At 38.8% G+C, this 17116-nt stretch overlaps 1 protein-coding gene across 2 annotated transcripts in view; it reads left to right on the top strand.

The window, feature by feature from the left end:
* The first annotated feature begins 542 nt into the window (after positions 1-542).
* Positions 543-17116, top strand: part of LOC118156018 (guanine nucleotide-binding protein subunit alpha-14) — a 71825-nt gene continuing 55251 nt past the window's right edge. The window contains exons 1-2 of one of the 2 annotated variants that reach the window (XM_035309759.1): positions 634-768; positions 9210-9301. Coding sequence is in view for 1 of the 2 variants with exons in the window: in XM_035309758.1 (XP_035165649.1) it covers positions 648-768 (121 nt within the window). In the remaining variant the exon portion in view is untranslated. Of the gene's footprint in view, positions 769-9209; positions 9302-17116 lie in introns of both variants that reach the window. The other variant, XM_035309758.1, reaches the window with a different exon arrangement.

Raw genomic sequence — 17116 nt, 5'->3', positions numbered from 1 at the left:
CAAGTATCATCGCAGGGTTTGTGTTTGGACTGAAACAGAAGTTACAGGAGGATGACAGAGTAATGAACGGGAATCTAAGGAAACTTTGAAGAAATAAATTGACTACAAAAGAGGAGGAAACAGTACCTTCAACGTTTTATTTTTCATGTATACACAATGCAGTTGTAAATCGGGGTGTCCGGCTCCTGTGCAGTACTGGTTCTCCCCCACCAGCCCCTTCCCCCTCCAGCTCCCACCACACCTGCCAAACAAACCGAAGACCATTTCTACCCGCAAGACCCCCGAAAACAGAAGTAACAGCCGCGAGCAGTTTCAGGCAGCCTTTCCGGGGAGCTGAAGGCTCGCCAGCACCACTCTCCCGGCTCCTCGCCAACTCCAAGCCGAGCCTTCGGCCCCGGGACGCCGACCCCTCACGAAGCCGCCGGGAGCAGGTCCCGTGCCTGGGGCAGGGCAGAGCTGGGACGGGACCCCGGGACGGGACCCCGGCCCCCAACCCCGGGTTTCCAGACCCCGGGGCCGCCCCCCGCCCGCGTCCCCCCGCCCCGTGGGCAGGAGGCGGCCCCCACCTGCCGGCCGGCGGGAGGCGAGGCCGGGCCGGGCCGGGCCGTGCCGGGCCGGGCCGGGAGGGGACGCCCCCGGTGCAGGCCATGGCCGGCTGCTGCCTGTCGGCCGAGGAGAAGGAGTCGCAGCGCATCAGCGCCGAGATCGAGCGGCAGCTGCGGCGGGACAAGCGGGACGCCCGCCGGGAGCTGAAGCTGCTGCTGCTGGGTGAGTGCCGGGGGAGCGCCGGGCCGGCTGCTGGTGCTGGTGCTGCTGGTGCTGCTGGTGCTGCTGGTGCTGCTGGTGCTGCTGGTGGTGCTGCACGTCTGCCTTGGACTAGGTGCAAGGGTCTGAGGGAGGTGCCTGGGGCAAGAGCGTAAATACTTTGGGTTTTGCGGCGGGTATTTACACGGCTTGAGGTCTGTCTGTCAAAGCGTTGCGGCGGCGGATTCAGCTCACCTCCTGCAGGTGCCTCCGAGGGTCGCGCAGTGCCTTTTATCCCTGCGAGCTGCCCTGCAGGCTCAGGCCCGTGTGCGAGGCAGGGTAACACCGCCGCTCACTCGTCTCAGGCTCCGTGCGGTCCCGGGGTACCCCGCGCCGTGCAGCAGTGCACTGCCTCAGCCTGCTGTGGGTGTTTTTCTGTGTCACTTCGCTGTTTTAACCAGGAACACGGGTGAGCGTGGTTAAGGGGTTTTTGAAAAACCTCGGACTAACAAAAAATACCCCCACAAAACTCTGTTTGCATTTATTGCTGTTGAAATCTCTGTAAAACACACTTTCTCCAGTTATGTGCAGCAGTGTACAACTATGAATGTTACATGTGCACAGCAATTGAAATCAATTCTTCATTGGTTGGGTTGTCCACTTGAAAGTAAAGCAAAATATACAAACAATTGTGGTTTGGAGGCAAGCATAATTTTTTTAGTTCTTTGAACAAGAAATGTCTCTCAAGAGGATTTTCTTCCAGTGTGCATCATTACAATGGCCGGGTGTGGAGACGGTCATACTTGGCAGGCAGTCACTTCTCCTTGATACTTCAGTGCTCCTTGAGCAAAGAGAGATGCGTTTGGAGGCTGTAATACACAGCAGTTTTAACAAATGGTGTAAAGACGGTAGACTGGCAGTACTCCGACTTCTGACTGGAAGTAGGAAAGCCTCAACATAGACAAAATGCCATGACAGATCTCACTGGAAGAGCACTGCACCTTTGAGACACATGCTGATGAGGACCTTAGTGTTCTTTTAAGCGTCTGGAAAGGTTTATGTTGATCGTATCACATGGGTGAACCACTGCTTAGTTTTGTTGTTGTTGTTGTTTGTTCTGTTTTTGTTTTATGTAAGGCCGTTCTTTGCAATGAAAGAGAACAGAAAGTCAGGCTTTAATGAAAGCTCTAGAAGGATCTGTCATTGCTGTTGTGCAGGGGACACTGTGGTCACTTAAGAATTTTCCCATTTAAAACATAAGGGTTAACAGAAGAAATCAGTAACCTGGAAGATGGAACCATACATTTTGGAGCTTCTGAGGTGGTGAAGGACCAGCACTGATCTTTGCATTTCTTGGAGAAGTGTTCAAGACACGTACAGAGAGAACAAGTGTTGACTAGCTTCTTATTACTTCATGACATTCACTGCAGTAGCAAGAAATACCCTGTGGCCTTTTGTTTTCCTAAATGAAGTCATCACATTTCTATGGGAAGCACAATTTTATCTTTCTGAGAATAGGAAAATTCTAGATGTGTCAGTGGGGTTAATTTATTTCTTGGCACTGGACAGGCTGACACTCATGGAAGTGTTAAAACATGACTATTTTTGAATGGTAGTGTAGGAATAAGAAGCATCACCATGATTAAACTGATTTGAATTTGTGTGAGACAGAAAGTTATGCAGGAAGGAAATATATACATATCAGTCTAGTGGAGATAGAGTCCATCTTACCAAGTCCTTAGCAGATCTGTCCATGTCCTTGTTAATATAAATAATTAGATTGCATAAATTACTCTGATTTAAATATCTTCTCCTTTGGTTTAATATAAGAGGCAAGATTGAGCATCTGGAATGAATAGGATTTTTTCTCAGTAAACTAATGGCTTTGCCCGCTAGCTTATCAGTTTTCCACTATACCTCTCTCTGGTTGGAACTACCAGAAACTCTTTGTTCTTCTGTTTGGAATATGTTTTTTATGCATAATTTTTATTTCTGTTGGTAGCCAGGTCTGTCTGTGGTAAATGAAAGGCCAGTGAAAACCTTAAGGGCTGAGACAGAATCTGAGTAAATCAGCAGGAGTGACTGTACCAGACCCTATGTGGATGTTGAAGGGCGCAGTCAAGGCGTCTTTGTGCATCTCAGTATTTCATTGCAAACATATACATGAGAAAAACTGCTCCTGTTCCTCAGCACCTCACTGATGATAATGACACTTGTTTTTCCTTCCTGGGATAAGTACACTGGAGTGCACGTACCCTGTGTCATGAGAGCATACCTGATAATAATTGCTTCCTCCTCTGAAGCCCGTCTCCTCCAAGTTGTCTGTGCCTGCCCTTTTCAGACATATTTGTGGTTCCTGTAACAGCATCTGTGAACAGATACCTGGTAAATTTGTTCACTTTATTTCCTAGCTTTTTGAAAACTATTAACGAGAAAAAATACTGTGAAACTAGTCTATGTTGTATAGGTGTAATAGGAGGATGCCGTCTCAGTTTGAAGAACTATATATTTACATGAATGTGGTTAATTCTTGGTCATTTTATTTTAGTGGTTTGCTAACGGGATTCTCACAACTGACTCTCTAGGGAAAGCTGAGGCCACGCACAAGTGCTTGTTATGCCTTGAAATTCTGATTGTGTACTACAGGTTCTGAGAATCAACAGGACAATCCATTTCTTCAGAAGCTAATCTGAACAAGTACTGAAAAAATCAATTTCAGTTCAATTAGCCTCATGCTTCATCGTTAAGGGCAGTTGTAGAATGTTTACAAACTGTTTGGATCGTGTATGTCTGATTTGCATTGTGAAGCATGAAGTCCAGTGACCATGTGAGGATATCTAAGAACAGCTCTATCAGTATACAAATGCATCTTCCTTCTTAACTATTCCTGAATTTCACTGGGTATTAATTGAAAATGTCAGTTATTTTCCAGCTCTAGTATGCTCTACACTTCATTTTTTTTTTAATGCTCAAAGGCACAACAATTACTAGACAAATAGAAATGGTTGTTTTAAGATAAAACAATCACAGTATTTTTAGGAGGAAAAGAATCATGGGATTTTGTTTCCATTAATTAATTAATGTATTTATTTATATTTGAATCACCTGGTTTAAAAACCCTTCCAGTATTTTGGAAGGATGGAGATGAGGAATGAGAAGACAACATGACTGGTTGAGAATGTTTGTTACCTATATGGTCCCAAGAAGGTAAATCAACACTGAAAGGAGTAAAGTGGCATGCCTGCAATGTTTCCATGAAGTAATGTATTACCGTTAATCATTTTGGCTTTTTGGTGCTCCATCATTTTCTGAGATATCTAATATTCATTATTCATGTTCCTTGAAGAAAGCAAGAAAACAGAGTAAGGGAGAAAACGCTTTTTTTTTTTTTTTTTTTTTTTTTTTTTTTTTTTTTTCCCGTGTCTGCTATCAGAGAGGAAAATAATTTAATATTTTTCTCATTTTGATGCACTCAGTCTCATTTCTGAAGGAAGTAGTAGTAATATGCAAGGCAAAGTTAGAATTTTCTGAAAATATATGGTTTTATTTAAGAGGGAGTTTGGTAAGTAGCATAATGTAATCATATTTACTCTTCTGAAAGAGAAAGAAAGAATGATGAAATGAACTTAAAGTATAGCTTAAAACAAAGTCTCAACAATCCATAGCTCCTCTCTTTTATAGGAGCATGGTGAGTGAAGGACTGGATGCTGAGTGAAAGGAAATGAACATGGGAGCTGATATGTTGTGGCAGTACCAAGGAATTACAACCTCAAAAGGAAGCATGACACTTGATTGAATTACTCTGAGCAGCACTGGCTGTGTAAGCTAAGCACTAGTTTTGTCTGCATAAAGCAAACCCAATAGTGCATGTTTTCATTTTATCACATTCGCTGTGATGCATACAACTTTGCCATACTTTCAGTACCATTAATGCACAAAACCTTCCCAGGTAAATGGAATATTAACAGATATGTTAATAAATGTTCTTGTGATATCATTATTACTGATATATTTTAATTAGGTCTGATAAATTGATGATCTGCTTTTATTTTTTTTAATGATCTATGTAATATTTACAAACATATCTAGCTGACTAGCATCCCTTTTGTCTCCAGAATAAGTTAGTGCTAATGAAAGCACTCAATGAAGGCAAGCACTGCTGTCTGTTATTCCTTTACATTCTTTTCATGGTATAAGGGTGGCTATACTACACCTTCATCCATCTATAGCTACTATTGAACACAGTTTTCTGTCAAAAAGTATTTAGCCAATTCTGCTGCATATAACCAAGTCACATTATTATTATTACTATTATTATTATTTTCACTGCATAAAGAGAAAAACTCTCCAAGTATTTGATGTTGATTTTATGTTTAGGAAGTGCTGATATATTTCATGATAGCTTCCACTTGAGTGTGAGAATCATACAAAGCCATTAATATTTTTTTTCCTTTTTGATTTGTAAGAGCACAAGATCGAACTGAACAAATAAATGCTTTGTAAAGGGCATTCCATTTGGAAAGAATAAACATTAAAAGAAAAATATTGTCCTGGGAAATAGTTTTTCTCTAGGTTATGCAGTGATGTATTAAATACAGACTTTATTTTCCTCTTTACTCTTTAGGAGTTTTTGTTTTTCTGTAAATCACTTCCAAGTCCAATGATTTTCTCTGCCAAAGAAAGCAAGTTTTTGTTTGTTTGTTTGTTTGTTTTACAAGTAGCATTATACAAGTTGTTGGCTCACTAACTGCTTGTTTAAAAATACATCTTCAACGTGTTCAAAGTGCTTAAGATTGAATTTGCCATGTGTTGCCAATGTTTAAGCATTTAGTCTCTTTAATTTGGATAGTCATCTAAGCATATAGCTTCATTTTCAAACTTCAAAAAGGAATTAGAACTCATTGTTTGTTTGTTTGTTTGTTTGTTTTTTTCCCAAAGAACTAAGATAAAAACTTTTTTGAATGCCAGATAATCTGTTGTTTTTTCCAGAATGTTTGAAGTTTACCTTGACTGCCTTACTTTTCTCCAGCTTTTATTTGTTTTATTTTTATTTAGCTGGTGTGTATTTGTTGTTGGATTTAATTTGTTTCACTACTTTAGATTTAGTTTTAGAGCCTTTTCAGGTAACTGCCTTAGTAGAGCACCTTTCTGGGTCACTATCACTGCAGGGGAAAATTCTGATTTTGTTGTTGTTTTTGTTACTGTTTTGGGTCAGTTACCAAATACTTCCAATTATTGTAACTTACAAAGTACTTGACCACCTCAGTGGCTACTAAGAGTTACTTACAGGCCTGTTTTGGAATTAATGATCAACTTGCTGGTGAGAAAGAATCCTGTTAGCACAAATGTTTATAAACATGAACACTGAAAAAGCTTACTTGAAACGTGATTTTTAGGTGGATGCTTGGAATGGTTCATTTTTAGCTGATAGTATGTAATGTGAAGGTTGCTATTTTCAGTATGCTAAAAATAAAGTTAAAATTTGATTCAAGTAAATAAAATCTGATTATAAAATCAAAATCTGATTACAATAAAATCCATAGGAAAACTGAGGAAATAAATTACTGGTAAGTAACAGGTACCTACTAATCTGTTTCACCCAAGAACTTTCCTATTTTTATTCAGCAAATTGATATAGTCAGTGATTTAAATGGTTGTGAAAAAAGATTTTGATCTCCTTGCTTTGCAGATAGAAAGAAAGAAAGAAAAAAGAAAGAGTCCTATTGATAACTTTTATCATTGAAATTTTCATTCTCAGCTTCTTTAGGTTATTTATTTTAAACTTTCTGTTATGCAGCCTGTCTTGTATCTTAGTGCTTTCTTTACTACTGTGCTTGGCCTCAACTCTGTTGTATGTATAAAATGCTGTGTAAACGTAGGTGGAAATTTTGCAGACACAACTTTATTTGCAGTATTTCTTGAATGAATAAGGTAACTTTTCAGTATGCCTGGGTTAGTGTTGTTTTTTACCCTTGCCCTTTTCTGCTTCTCAGTTACATTGCTTGACATTTGACTGTTGAGTAGATCTCTTTATCTTTCTTTTTAAAATTGGGACAGTAATTTGTTTTTTGTCTAACATACTATGTATTATGAAGCCTTCCACTTCCACTGTAAATCAGAATGAAATATCAGTGCCAACAGTACTGTAAGATATAGCTGAAAAATGAAAGTGATGACATATAGCAGCCTGTTATGAAAAAGCTGTGAAACTTAAGTTAATTTGATTAGAGTCATAGAAAGATATTACAATATGTTGGGCATCCAAATTTCCACTCTTGTGTAGTTAACCCAGAATGAAAATTACAGCCTACAAAATTTTGAAATAATTTCTTCATCACTTCTATTTGTAAATTTTTTCACGGATTTATAGATTGAAAACACAGCACTGATGGGGAGCATTTTCCACTGGAAACTTACAAACTTGAAATAAGTATTATGAAAAGCAGTGCAAAAAAATATTAAATGTTAAAAAGATAACTTTTGCAGTTTTGTTTCAGTCTGTATTAAGCACAGCAATGTTCATGTTTCAGGTATGTTAAAGCTACTTTTTAAAATATATTTTTGTCCAAAAAAGGAAAAAGGAACAGGATTTGATACTATGTTTAGTATCTAGTTTCTCCTAAGTTTTGTCTTAGGAAAAGTAAATTTGAGGCCTCTCAAACTCAAGTACATATTAGGCATGTGTGCTCTTAAAAATCAAAACATAAAAAACAACTTCAGCAGCTGTAATTTTGCTGCTGTTTTTGCCAATGTGCTTTTAAAAAGGTGACATTTTCCAGTTGACTGAATAGTCACTATTTTGTATGTCTTCAAATATTAATATTCTTCTAGTATACTTATCACATGAAGTAACAGTGGGATAACTAACTTTCTCTAGATAACATTTTGCACTGGAAATAGGAAAACAATTTGTGCCTGGAAATAATTTGCAACATTTTTTTTGTTGTTGGTGGTGACTGCAAAGAATGGGCTTTGCTGTCAGAATGTGTATCTTCTGCAGGTAGTAGTGTCTGTATATATATATATATATATATAATTAAAATCAAATTCAGTTGTTGATAATATATTTAAATTGGTCCTATTTACTTTTGAATTTTATTGGCCCAAGCCTCTAGTTATATATATAAAAAATATATATATAAAAGGAGTGAAATTCTGCAGCTTCAGTGGGAATGAGTTTCTACTACATGGAAACACATTCTGTGTTTTTCACTTAGAGACAAAAATTGTGTGAATGATGATGGGGACGATTGTATGTCTATCACATTGCAAATTCACTCACTTTCAGGCTTTCCAGCTCTTTCTGTGGACAGTGTACTCAGCATGCAATGCTGGGTTCTCTTGAAGTGTATTCTTTCCATATGGTTAGGTTTACAAGATCTTTTCTATAAGAGTAATGCAGGTAAGGATATTTTTCCAAAACCTCTGTGCACAGTAACACTGTTGTTCTTTATGAATATCTCCTCTCTCCATTGTGGAATTTTAATGCAATATTGTTACGAAATTGAAGTGGGCTTAGAAAAGTCTTTTTCAAGACACTATTCCAACTTTCTAAGAGAAAATTGAGTCTGTTTGTAATGACTATTAAATAGGAGTTAATTAAGCTAAATTAAACTTCAGGAATAGAATGAGCTATTTAATCACTGAAGCTCTTTTTTATTCTTTAGTAGTAATATTCCTCAGTACTGAAACAATCATTTCTGCTATGGAAGTATTAGGTTACTGGTGAGACCTTTTATAATTTCTGTGTTGAACTAGAGCTGAACTGGCTTATTGGAAGTAAAGGTTACCTTCGTTTATTACTACAAGTTGAAGGCAGTCCACAGAGGAAGCAACTCTTGGGAAAATAAGATTTAAATAAAAAGGAAGAATGACTTTCTAGATGTATTACATACCTGTAACATGTTCTGGTTCCACTATTAGTCAAATATGACTGTTTTCCCTGCTGCTTGTATTTATGCCCATCTTTTGCTGAAAAGCATTAGAACTTCATGCAGAGTATTTTGGAAATATCTGTCATTAGCTACTGGTTTGGAATTGCATGAAATATTAACTGAAAAAAATACTTTAAGTGAAAATCTGTGACACAAAATAGGTGTTTTTTTTTTTTTTTTTTTTTTTTTTTTTTTTTTTTTTTTCCCCTAAGTTACAAGTAAATACTTTTTGGACTCAGATGTTTCTGAGGTAATTGTGCCAAATATTTATCCACAATCATAAATATATTTTAAAAAGCAAATAAGTTCCCTGTCTGATGTGTTTTCTTTGACAGGAAAGGCCAAACAATTCATTTTAGCCCTTAGGACATATCCATGTCACAATTCCTAGCTCTGTGTTTGAAATGAAAATGTGTTTCATATAAGCACTTGGCGTTCATTACCCAAGCAGGAAGCTTTTATGCTTAACTGCTTGTTTTATTGTTGCTTCACAATCTTAAAGCCACGTGTCAGCCTGTTTTTTTTCCTTAGGTAGCACCTTTTGTGACGCTAAGGCCTCTGCAGCAGGAGCTGGCTTTCCTTACTTGGCAGACATGTACAGGTCCCAGCTTCCATCTGTAAGTGTTAGATGGTGACAATATGAACCTCAAAATAAGGAGCTTGCAAACCTGCAATTGGGAAGAGTTCCTGGCAATCCTGTAGTGCAGAGTTGCCAGACCTTAAGTCTGCATATATTATATTATCGTCTTTTTTCAGTCACAGATCAGAGTGAAATCTGTGTAGATGAATCCAAAGTTTATTTTGCTGGAAGTTTTCACTGGTTATTAAACTCAGAAGACCTGAGACCCTGTAAAATCTTTGGGCGGCAGTACATGTGGGGTAAGAGACAGATACCATCCAGTCACAATATGAGACAGATGGATTTCAAGCCTCTGCACTTGTTTTGAAGTCATTTGCTTGCCAGAAGTCCAAACAGAGGAGGTAAGCAGTTATAACAGATACAGAAATATGTCTTCTAAATAAAGCCATCAAGCCCAGCAAAACTCAGGGGAATTTGAATATTCAAGTTATGAGAGCTTTTTGAAAATGCTATCTAAGCTCTTCTGGTGCCCCCAAGGGAACAATTTTACTTAAAAAGGTATTAAAAAAAAAAAAGAGAGAGAGAAAAAAAAAACTGCCAAAGTTATGAATCATTATATGGATATGTTTTTAAAGGCAGCAGTTTCTTACATAATTTTATTTCGTTATAGAATAGCCTATTGTTATAGGTGGAAAGAATGCTATTTAATTTTCTTAAACTCCATGCAGCGGAATTTTTATTTTGTGAGATGTACTTATCTCTGAAAAAATAGAAACATTTATTTTTAAATTGATTTTTTTTAATGCATTATCATGTCTTGTTTTTCCTTTTCTTTTTTTTTCTTTTTTTTTAAAAAAATAATTTTTATAATTAAAGTCTTCAACAATGATTAGTTTAGTAATCCCTCACACTTTAAATCCTGAAGTCCTCATCAGCTAATTGTTTTTAATACTTAGATGTTAGAAAATTACAGTTGAAGCACTGAGAATATAAACAATGGATCTTTGGGGGATTGCACGTTACTTGTTTTTTATTTGGCTATGTGAAGAGGCAGCTGGTGTGAAGAGGCATCCTACTCTGTGGGATGTAGCCTATACAGAGGAACCTGTTTAGAATTTGCAGTCTTGTTATTGCAAATCCTATATGTAAAGTACCTCAAACTTTGAGTTACACCCATTAAATACAAAACAGTATTTCTGGTGTATTGAGGATTGATAGAAGTATGATGACAATGGCGAGGGAATGATAGCACTGTGTTACACTGGCATGTTTCAATTCTTAGTCTAGTTGGACACCAGTAATGAACAGTACCCCAGGGGTCAATAATGGGTCCAGTAGGTTTTAACATCTTCTTAATGACCTGGACAATAGGGCAGAGTGTACCCTCAGCAAGTTTTCAGATGACCTGGAACTCTGAGGGGAGATGTTCTGAGGGGAGATGTTTGATGTTCTGCTGCTGTTGTGAGGCTGTAGAGGTGGGCTGACAGGAACCTCATGCAGGTTGACAAGAAGAAGCACAAAGTCTTGCACATGAAGAGGAACAACCCTAGGCTCCCATGGCTGGTGTCAGACCAGCTGGAAAGCTGGTTTGCAGAAAAGGCCATGGAGGACTTGGTGGACACCATGCTGAACATGAGCCAGCCATAGGCATTTGCCTCTGAGAAGGCTAACAGTGTTCCTGGCTACATTAGGCAACGTATTGCCAGCAGACCAAGGGAGGTGACCCTTTGCCTTTTTTCAGCCCTAATGAAGCCATACCTGGGGTACTGTGTCCAGTTCTGGGCTCCCCCAGTAGAAGACTTACATGGACATGCTGGAAAGAATCCTAATCATAGAACAGCGTGGGTTGGAAGGGACCTTGAAGACAGAATCACTGAATCAAAGATCATCCAGTTCCAATCCCCCTGTCACGGGCAGGGATGCCAACCACTACATCATGTTACCAGGGCCTTGTCTAACCTGGTCTTAAACGCCTCCATGGGATGGGGCATCCACAGCTTCTCTGGGCAACCCGTTCCAGTGCCTCTCCATCTTCTCAATGATGGATTTCCTCCTAACCTCTAATCAAAGTCTCTTCTCTATTAGTTTAAAGCCATTTCCCCTTGTCTGCCTAAGAAAAAAAAAGTTCTCAGTCTTTTTTATAAGCCCCCTTTATATATGGAAAAGTTACAATAACGTTACCCCAGAACCTTTTCCTCTTCACCTCCAGATCTCTTGGTCTTTCTTAACAGGAGAGATGCTCCAGCCCTCTGATCATCTATGTGGCCCTCCTCTGGACCCACTCTAACAGCCCCACATCCTTCTTGTGCTGGGGGCCCCAGCCCTTGATGCAGCACTCCAGGTGGGGCCTCACAAAGGCAGAGCAGAGGGGCACAATCACCTCCCTCTTCCTGCTGGCCACTCCTCTGCTGATGCAGCTCAGGAGAGGGCCACCAAGATGAGCAAGTGTTTGCTTATGGAAAGAGGCTAAGAGAGGTGGGACTGCTCAGCCTGGAGAAGAGGCCCAGTGTCAATTTACCAGTGTCTATAAATACCTGAAGGGAAGGTGCAAAAAAGATGGAGCCAGGCTCTCTTCATTGGTGCCCAGTGACAGGATAAGAGACACTGGGCACAAACTTGAGCAGAAAAGGCTCTCTCTGAAGCTCAGGAAGCCCTTTTTTATCATGTGGGTGGCAGAGTATTGGTACAGGTTCCCCAGAGAGGTTGTGGAGTTTCCCAGCCTGGAGATCATCAAAAGACTGGTCTTCAAAAACATGGTCCTGGACAGCCTACTCTAAGTGACCCTGCTTGAGAAGGATGGTTGGACCAGGTGACCTCAAGAGGTCCCTTCCAACTTCAACCTTTCTGTGATTCTGTGTAGTGGAATACATCTATTTCTTTGTCATTTGAGTTCATGTTAATTAATAATAATAGTTTTGTTTTCATTTTACAAACAGTGTTTTTTTGTTTTTTGATTAAGCTCATGACCATAAATCCTGTTCAGTTTTCTCCAGTTTACATTAGTATATATTGCTGTATTTCAAACAGAGGTATGTATTTGTGTTGGTGTGTTACTGGGTAGAGTAACATTTTAAAGTTCTTTAAGGAATTCACCATAGTCTCTTTTTATATTTAAAATCTTTTGAGAAGTTCCTCAGAATCCTGAGTGCCCCTGAAAAACAGTTCCCTTTTATAATATAGCTGTATTTCTTGGCTAAGGTTTAAGTTTGCACAACACCCTCTATCTCACTATCAATCTCACTATTCATATGATAAATACGGGTGTTCTACAAAAGCTTTCAGCTGTTGAAATTGAGCTTAAGAAGGGTCCAGTACCAGTACCCCTTTTTTCACTCCAGTGTAGGTTCCTGGCATTGAACAGTTTTACTGTTGCTTAGCTATGCCCTCCTAGATCCTGACTTTTTTTTTTAAGACTTGCCAGTTCTTATTGGTCAGTACTTGCAGTCGCTTTTGACCTGTAGTAATTCAATAATAATAATAATCAAAACATGTAATAATAATAGAAAGCTGTAATCTTTGGTTCAAAGCTCCACAGTATGTTTAGGTGGTGGGCAGAACTGGATGTGCAAGCATATGTGTTTTAATCCCACCAAACCTCATAAGAGGCTGTTCCACGTAGTCACCACTGTTTCCCTAGGTAGAATGCTATTCTATCTCCTGGCTCCCAGAGCTATGCAGGACTCCTCGTGTTCAAGTTCTTCTATCGTCCTCTTGGAGACAGAAATAGCCTTTTAAAATGTATTATTTTGGCTCAACAGAGGTCTCATATGAGGTGCCTGTACTTCTAGGGAATGGATTTTAGTCACCTTCAAGATTCTCCTTATTCTCCTTGCCTCACTTTATGTTATTTTGGGCTGTGTTTTTATCCACCTGGTCACAAAATCATAGAAGGTCTGGTGGGACCTCTGGAGACCGTGGAGCCCAAGCCCCTGCCCAAATCAGGGTGACCTAGACCTTAGGACAGCATCCAGTTGGATTTTGCATATCTTTCAAAGACAGACAACCACCATGGACAACCTTCACTGTTAAAGTTTTTTCTTATGTTTAAACAGAATTTCTTATATTCCAATCTATGTCTTTTGCATCTTGCATCCCTGCAAGTGTCTAGTTCCATCTGTACTCTCACCATCAGGTATTTCTTCACATGGATAAGATCTCCATTAGCCTTCTCTTCTCCAGCCTGAAAAGTCTTAGCTCTCTCAGCCTTCCCTCATATGAGAAATAACCCTGTCCCTTAATCATCTTCACGGCCCTGTGTTGGCCTCTCTCCAGTATTTCCACGTCTCTTGTACTGGGGAGCACAGAACTACACCCAGCACGTCAGGTGCAATCTCAGTAGAGCTGACTAGAGGGGAAGGATGACCTGTCTTGACCTGTTGGCAACGCTCTTCTTAATGCAACTCAGGAGGCTGTTGGTTCACGTTAAACTTGATGCCCACCAGGATCCCCAAGAGTCTTTTCTGTTGAGCAGCTTTCCAGCCAGGCAGCACACATCATGTACTGGTGCCTTGGGTTATTCCTCCCATAGTGCAGAATTTTGCATCTCCCACTGTTGAGCTGCGTCAGGTCTTCTGTCAGCCCATTTCTCCAACCTGCTGAGGTACCTCTGAAAGCACATTCATCTTGCATATCAGTTTTTCCACTATTTCTATAGATCCTTACTAGTCATGTTTAATAAGCTAGTTGTGTTTAGCAGGCAGAGCTTATTTCAGGTGAACTGCAACAGAAATGAGGTCTGTGTCATCCCATTCAATGCTGGTGAATGTAGCAACCTGGAAATGTTTTTTCCTTTTCTTGCAGTTCTGCCCTTTCTTGCAGTCACCAGTGCCAAACATACTCATGAAAAGTAACCTCTAGTAATGCTATAGTAAACAATTTTATAACAAATACATAGCAACATAGTGTTTTTAAAAAATTACAAATGCCTTCATGGAGAAGAACAAGGAAGCTTGCCAATTGTTTAGTTTTAAAATAATGTAAGTGCCAAAAGAACTGTCTCATACATAATTCAAACATGTCCTCTCCACTCTACAAAACTCTTTCTGGCTGGTAGAAACACACCCACAGTTGTCGGACTCACGTGAGCCAGAATTAGCAGCTACTCCCCCATGTACAATGAGCTCTGATTTTAAAATCTTTAACCTTTAAAGTTTTTAACTAGGATACTGTGTCAAAGTTTTAAGATAAGCAAGGTGAGTCCCTCACCTATTTTTTTCTTTAAATGTTTGTACAGTTTAATATTATCATAACTCAAATGAAGTATAAAAAGTTATTTTACGGCCTTGGTGCAATATGCTGTACAATAGTACATGCTCCAAAATACAAAATGTGTACAAGGGAGTGTAAATAATGCAAATATCATTATGATTTCCATATTTTTCTGGCAAAGCACTCTTTGACCTGTTTACTATTTTAAAAATGAAATAGCAGAGAACAGCAACATGTTTTAGAAATTATGCTAATATTTATGTTGGTGACTTTTCCCTCTTTCTCAGTGACATATCAAAAAAGTTCACAATATACTGTTAGTGTGCTGTGTGCTACTTGTATCTTCTAATGAGTTTAAGCATAAAAATCTTGTTGCTTTTTGCAGCTAGTAGCTCTTTTACTAACAAATGTCAAGCTACATGCTTTTCTGTGGGCAAATTATACTTCAACACGGCTAAGAGTTGCTGCATGCTTTCTGCTTCCTCAACAGCAGAGAGACCCCAAAGGAAGTAGAGGTGTTTTGAACTGAGGATGTGAAGGGAGGTTGGGATTTTGCTGTTGGTAATGCATAGAAAACAAAACTGGAAGTCTGAAAGTCTGAAATTAAACAGTTTCATCTGCATTTTAAAGGTAGTTTTGTTTCAGATTAGCATTTCTGATGAAATATCTGTGTTTTACCAACAATTTGATAAGGAATCTTAGCAAGTTCTTTGGCTTTTGTAAATACTTCAGTGCTGTCCTCCTGAAATGGGAACTTTTCTTGAGGATCTATATAACTACCCATAACAAATCCCTGTTTTCCTTGCATGGAGCAAGAAAGAGATGGAATTGCTCTTTTTCCTCTTTCGGAATAAAAGAAAAAAGAAAAGAGAACTATGGCAGCAGCAAATTTATCTACTTGTGTTCTGCAGCACACAGGGCTAATATAACATCTGACTAATTAAGGATAATATCAGAAAATATTAAAAGAAAAAAAAAAGAAAACAATTCGCTACTTATGTGTTTGAGCAATATCACAAAATAGGATCATAGTGCGTGCAGACTACTTTTGACTTAGAGGTAGGTCATGACTAATTCATGGTACATTTTTGGAAAGTTTCTTTGGGAAAGTGTTTTATATGAGGTGCTAAACGCTTAGATCTTTTAGAAGCCTTTAGCCTCCATTCTCTGTGGGGAAAAAAAAAAGTGACCCTGGTAGTTACAGATATTACAGTTTAGTGGAAAACTTATTTTATTTTAATCAAGTGCATACTCTATCAGCCTATATGTAAGATGACCTGACAAAACTTTTGTACAATTATAAGGAAGTGTTTATAAATAGTATTTAGAATATGCTTCAAATTTAGCTTTGATTAAGTTTAAAGTTCATGAATACTGAGTGCTGATGATCTTCCACTTCTGCTTTCTGTCTCATGCTCACCTTGCTTTTCTCTGGTGTGTCACAAGGTGCATTCAGATACTACCACACCTTCTCTTGTTCTTGTGCCATGCATGCATGCCAAAGGACAATGTTCACCTCTATGGACATCATTCTCAGGTTGCTGAAGTAGTTTGTGTTTCACTGGTGGTGTGTGCACCAGCACTGAGATCCCCTGATTAAATACTTTTAAAGTCAGAGCAGGTCTAACTATTGTTCTAAGAGGACAAATGTGCCTGTGGGGCATGACCTTTCCCTTTCCTTACTTACTGACTTCATCATGGCTTCTGATTTCAGATCTCATTTCCAAGTTCTCTCCTGTCTTCAGAGCTAATTTAATAAGTGCAGAGAACCTAAGCAGTGAACATGACGTGTGAGTGTCTTGGTTGCATTTTACCTTTTTTTGGAAGACCTGCACTCAGCAGTGTTGTAAGGACACAGAGGATCTCTTTTGACAGTTCTAATCCTCCTTACCGATACAAAGTGCTTAGCTGTTGCCTACAAAAAGTTTATTTCAGATTCTAGACCTCATGATGGTTTTTGTTTTTGTTTTACATTTTTTATTATTATTATTTATTTTATTTTTTACAACAGCATAATTGTCATCAGCAGTTGAAATTAAGTGATTGTTATACACTGCCACTCCTATTTTGCTTCTATACCAATGGTATCCATAGCTTTAGGTACATATAGAGCAACTTTCTCTTATGTATTCTTGCCAATGTATTCTTGCCATTTTTTCATTGTAACAAAAGAGAACACATTATCTGTGCTCTTAAAAATTTTCAGTGCTAGTTTGTGTTTCTTGATTTGTGTTCTTGACTGGATTTCTCTCTCTCTCCTCTCTCTCTCCTTTTTCTTTCTTTCTTTCTTTCTTTCTTTCTTTTTTTTTTTTTTTTTTAATTTTATTTAAGATAGCCTGACAGAATAGGGAAAGCAAGAAACAAGACTATTCAAAATGGCTGTTCTGTGAGTCGAGGAAGAAGGGGATGCATGTTATATTTTAGTGGTGGTAGCATCATAAGCATTGCCTGTCGTTAATGAGTGTGAGCACATGTATTTGCATCACTGGGGCAGACCTCTCTATCCTTGTCCTTCCAGAGTCTGTGGCAGAGAGCCTTTGGGCAACAACACATTGATTTGACATAGTCTGTTGTGACAATACAAGGAAATAAGGAAGGAGTTTGGTTTCCCTAAACAAAGACATGCATAAACTGCTTTTTTTTTTTTGGG

This window comes from Oxyura jamaicensis, chromosome Z (assembly GCF_011077185.1).
Source record: "Oxyura jamaicensis isolate SHBP4307 breed ruddy duck chromosome Z, BPBGC_Ojam_1.0, whole genome shotgun sequence".
NCBI lineage: Eukaryota > Metazoa > Chordata > Aves > Anseriformes > Anatidae > Oxyura > Oxyura jamaicensis.
Note: the sequence above shows the minus strand (reverse complement) of the source record. Positions and strands in the feature narration are given on the sequence as shown.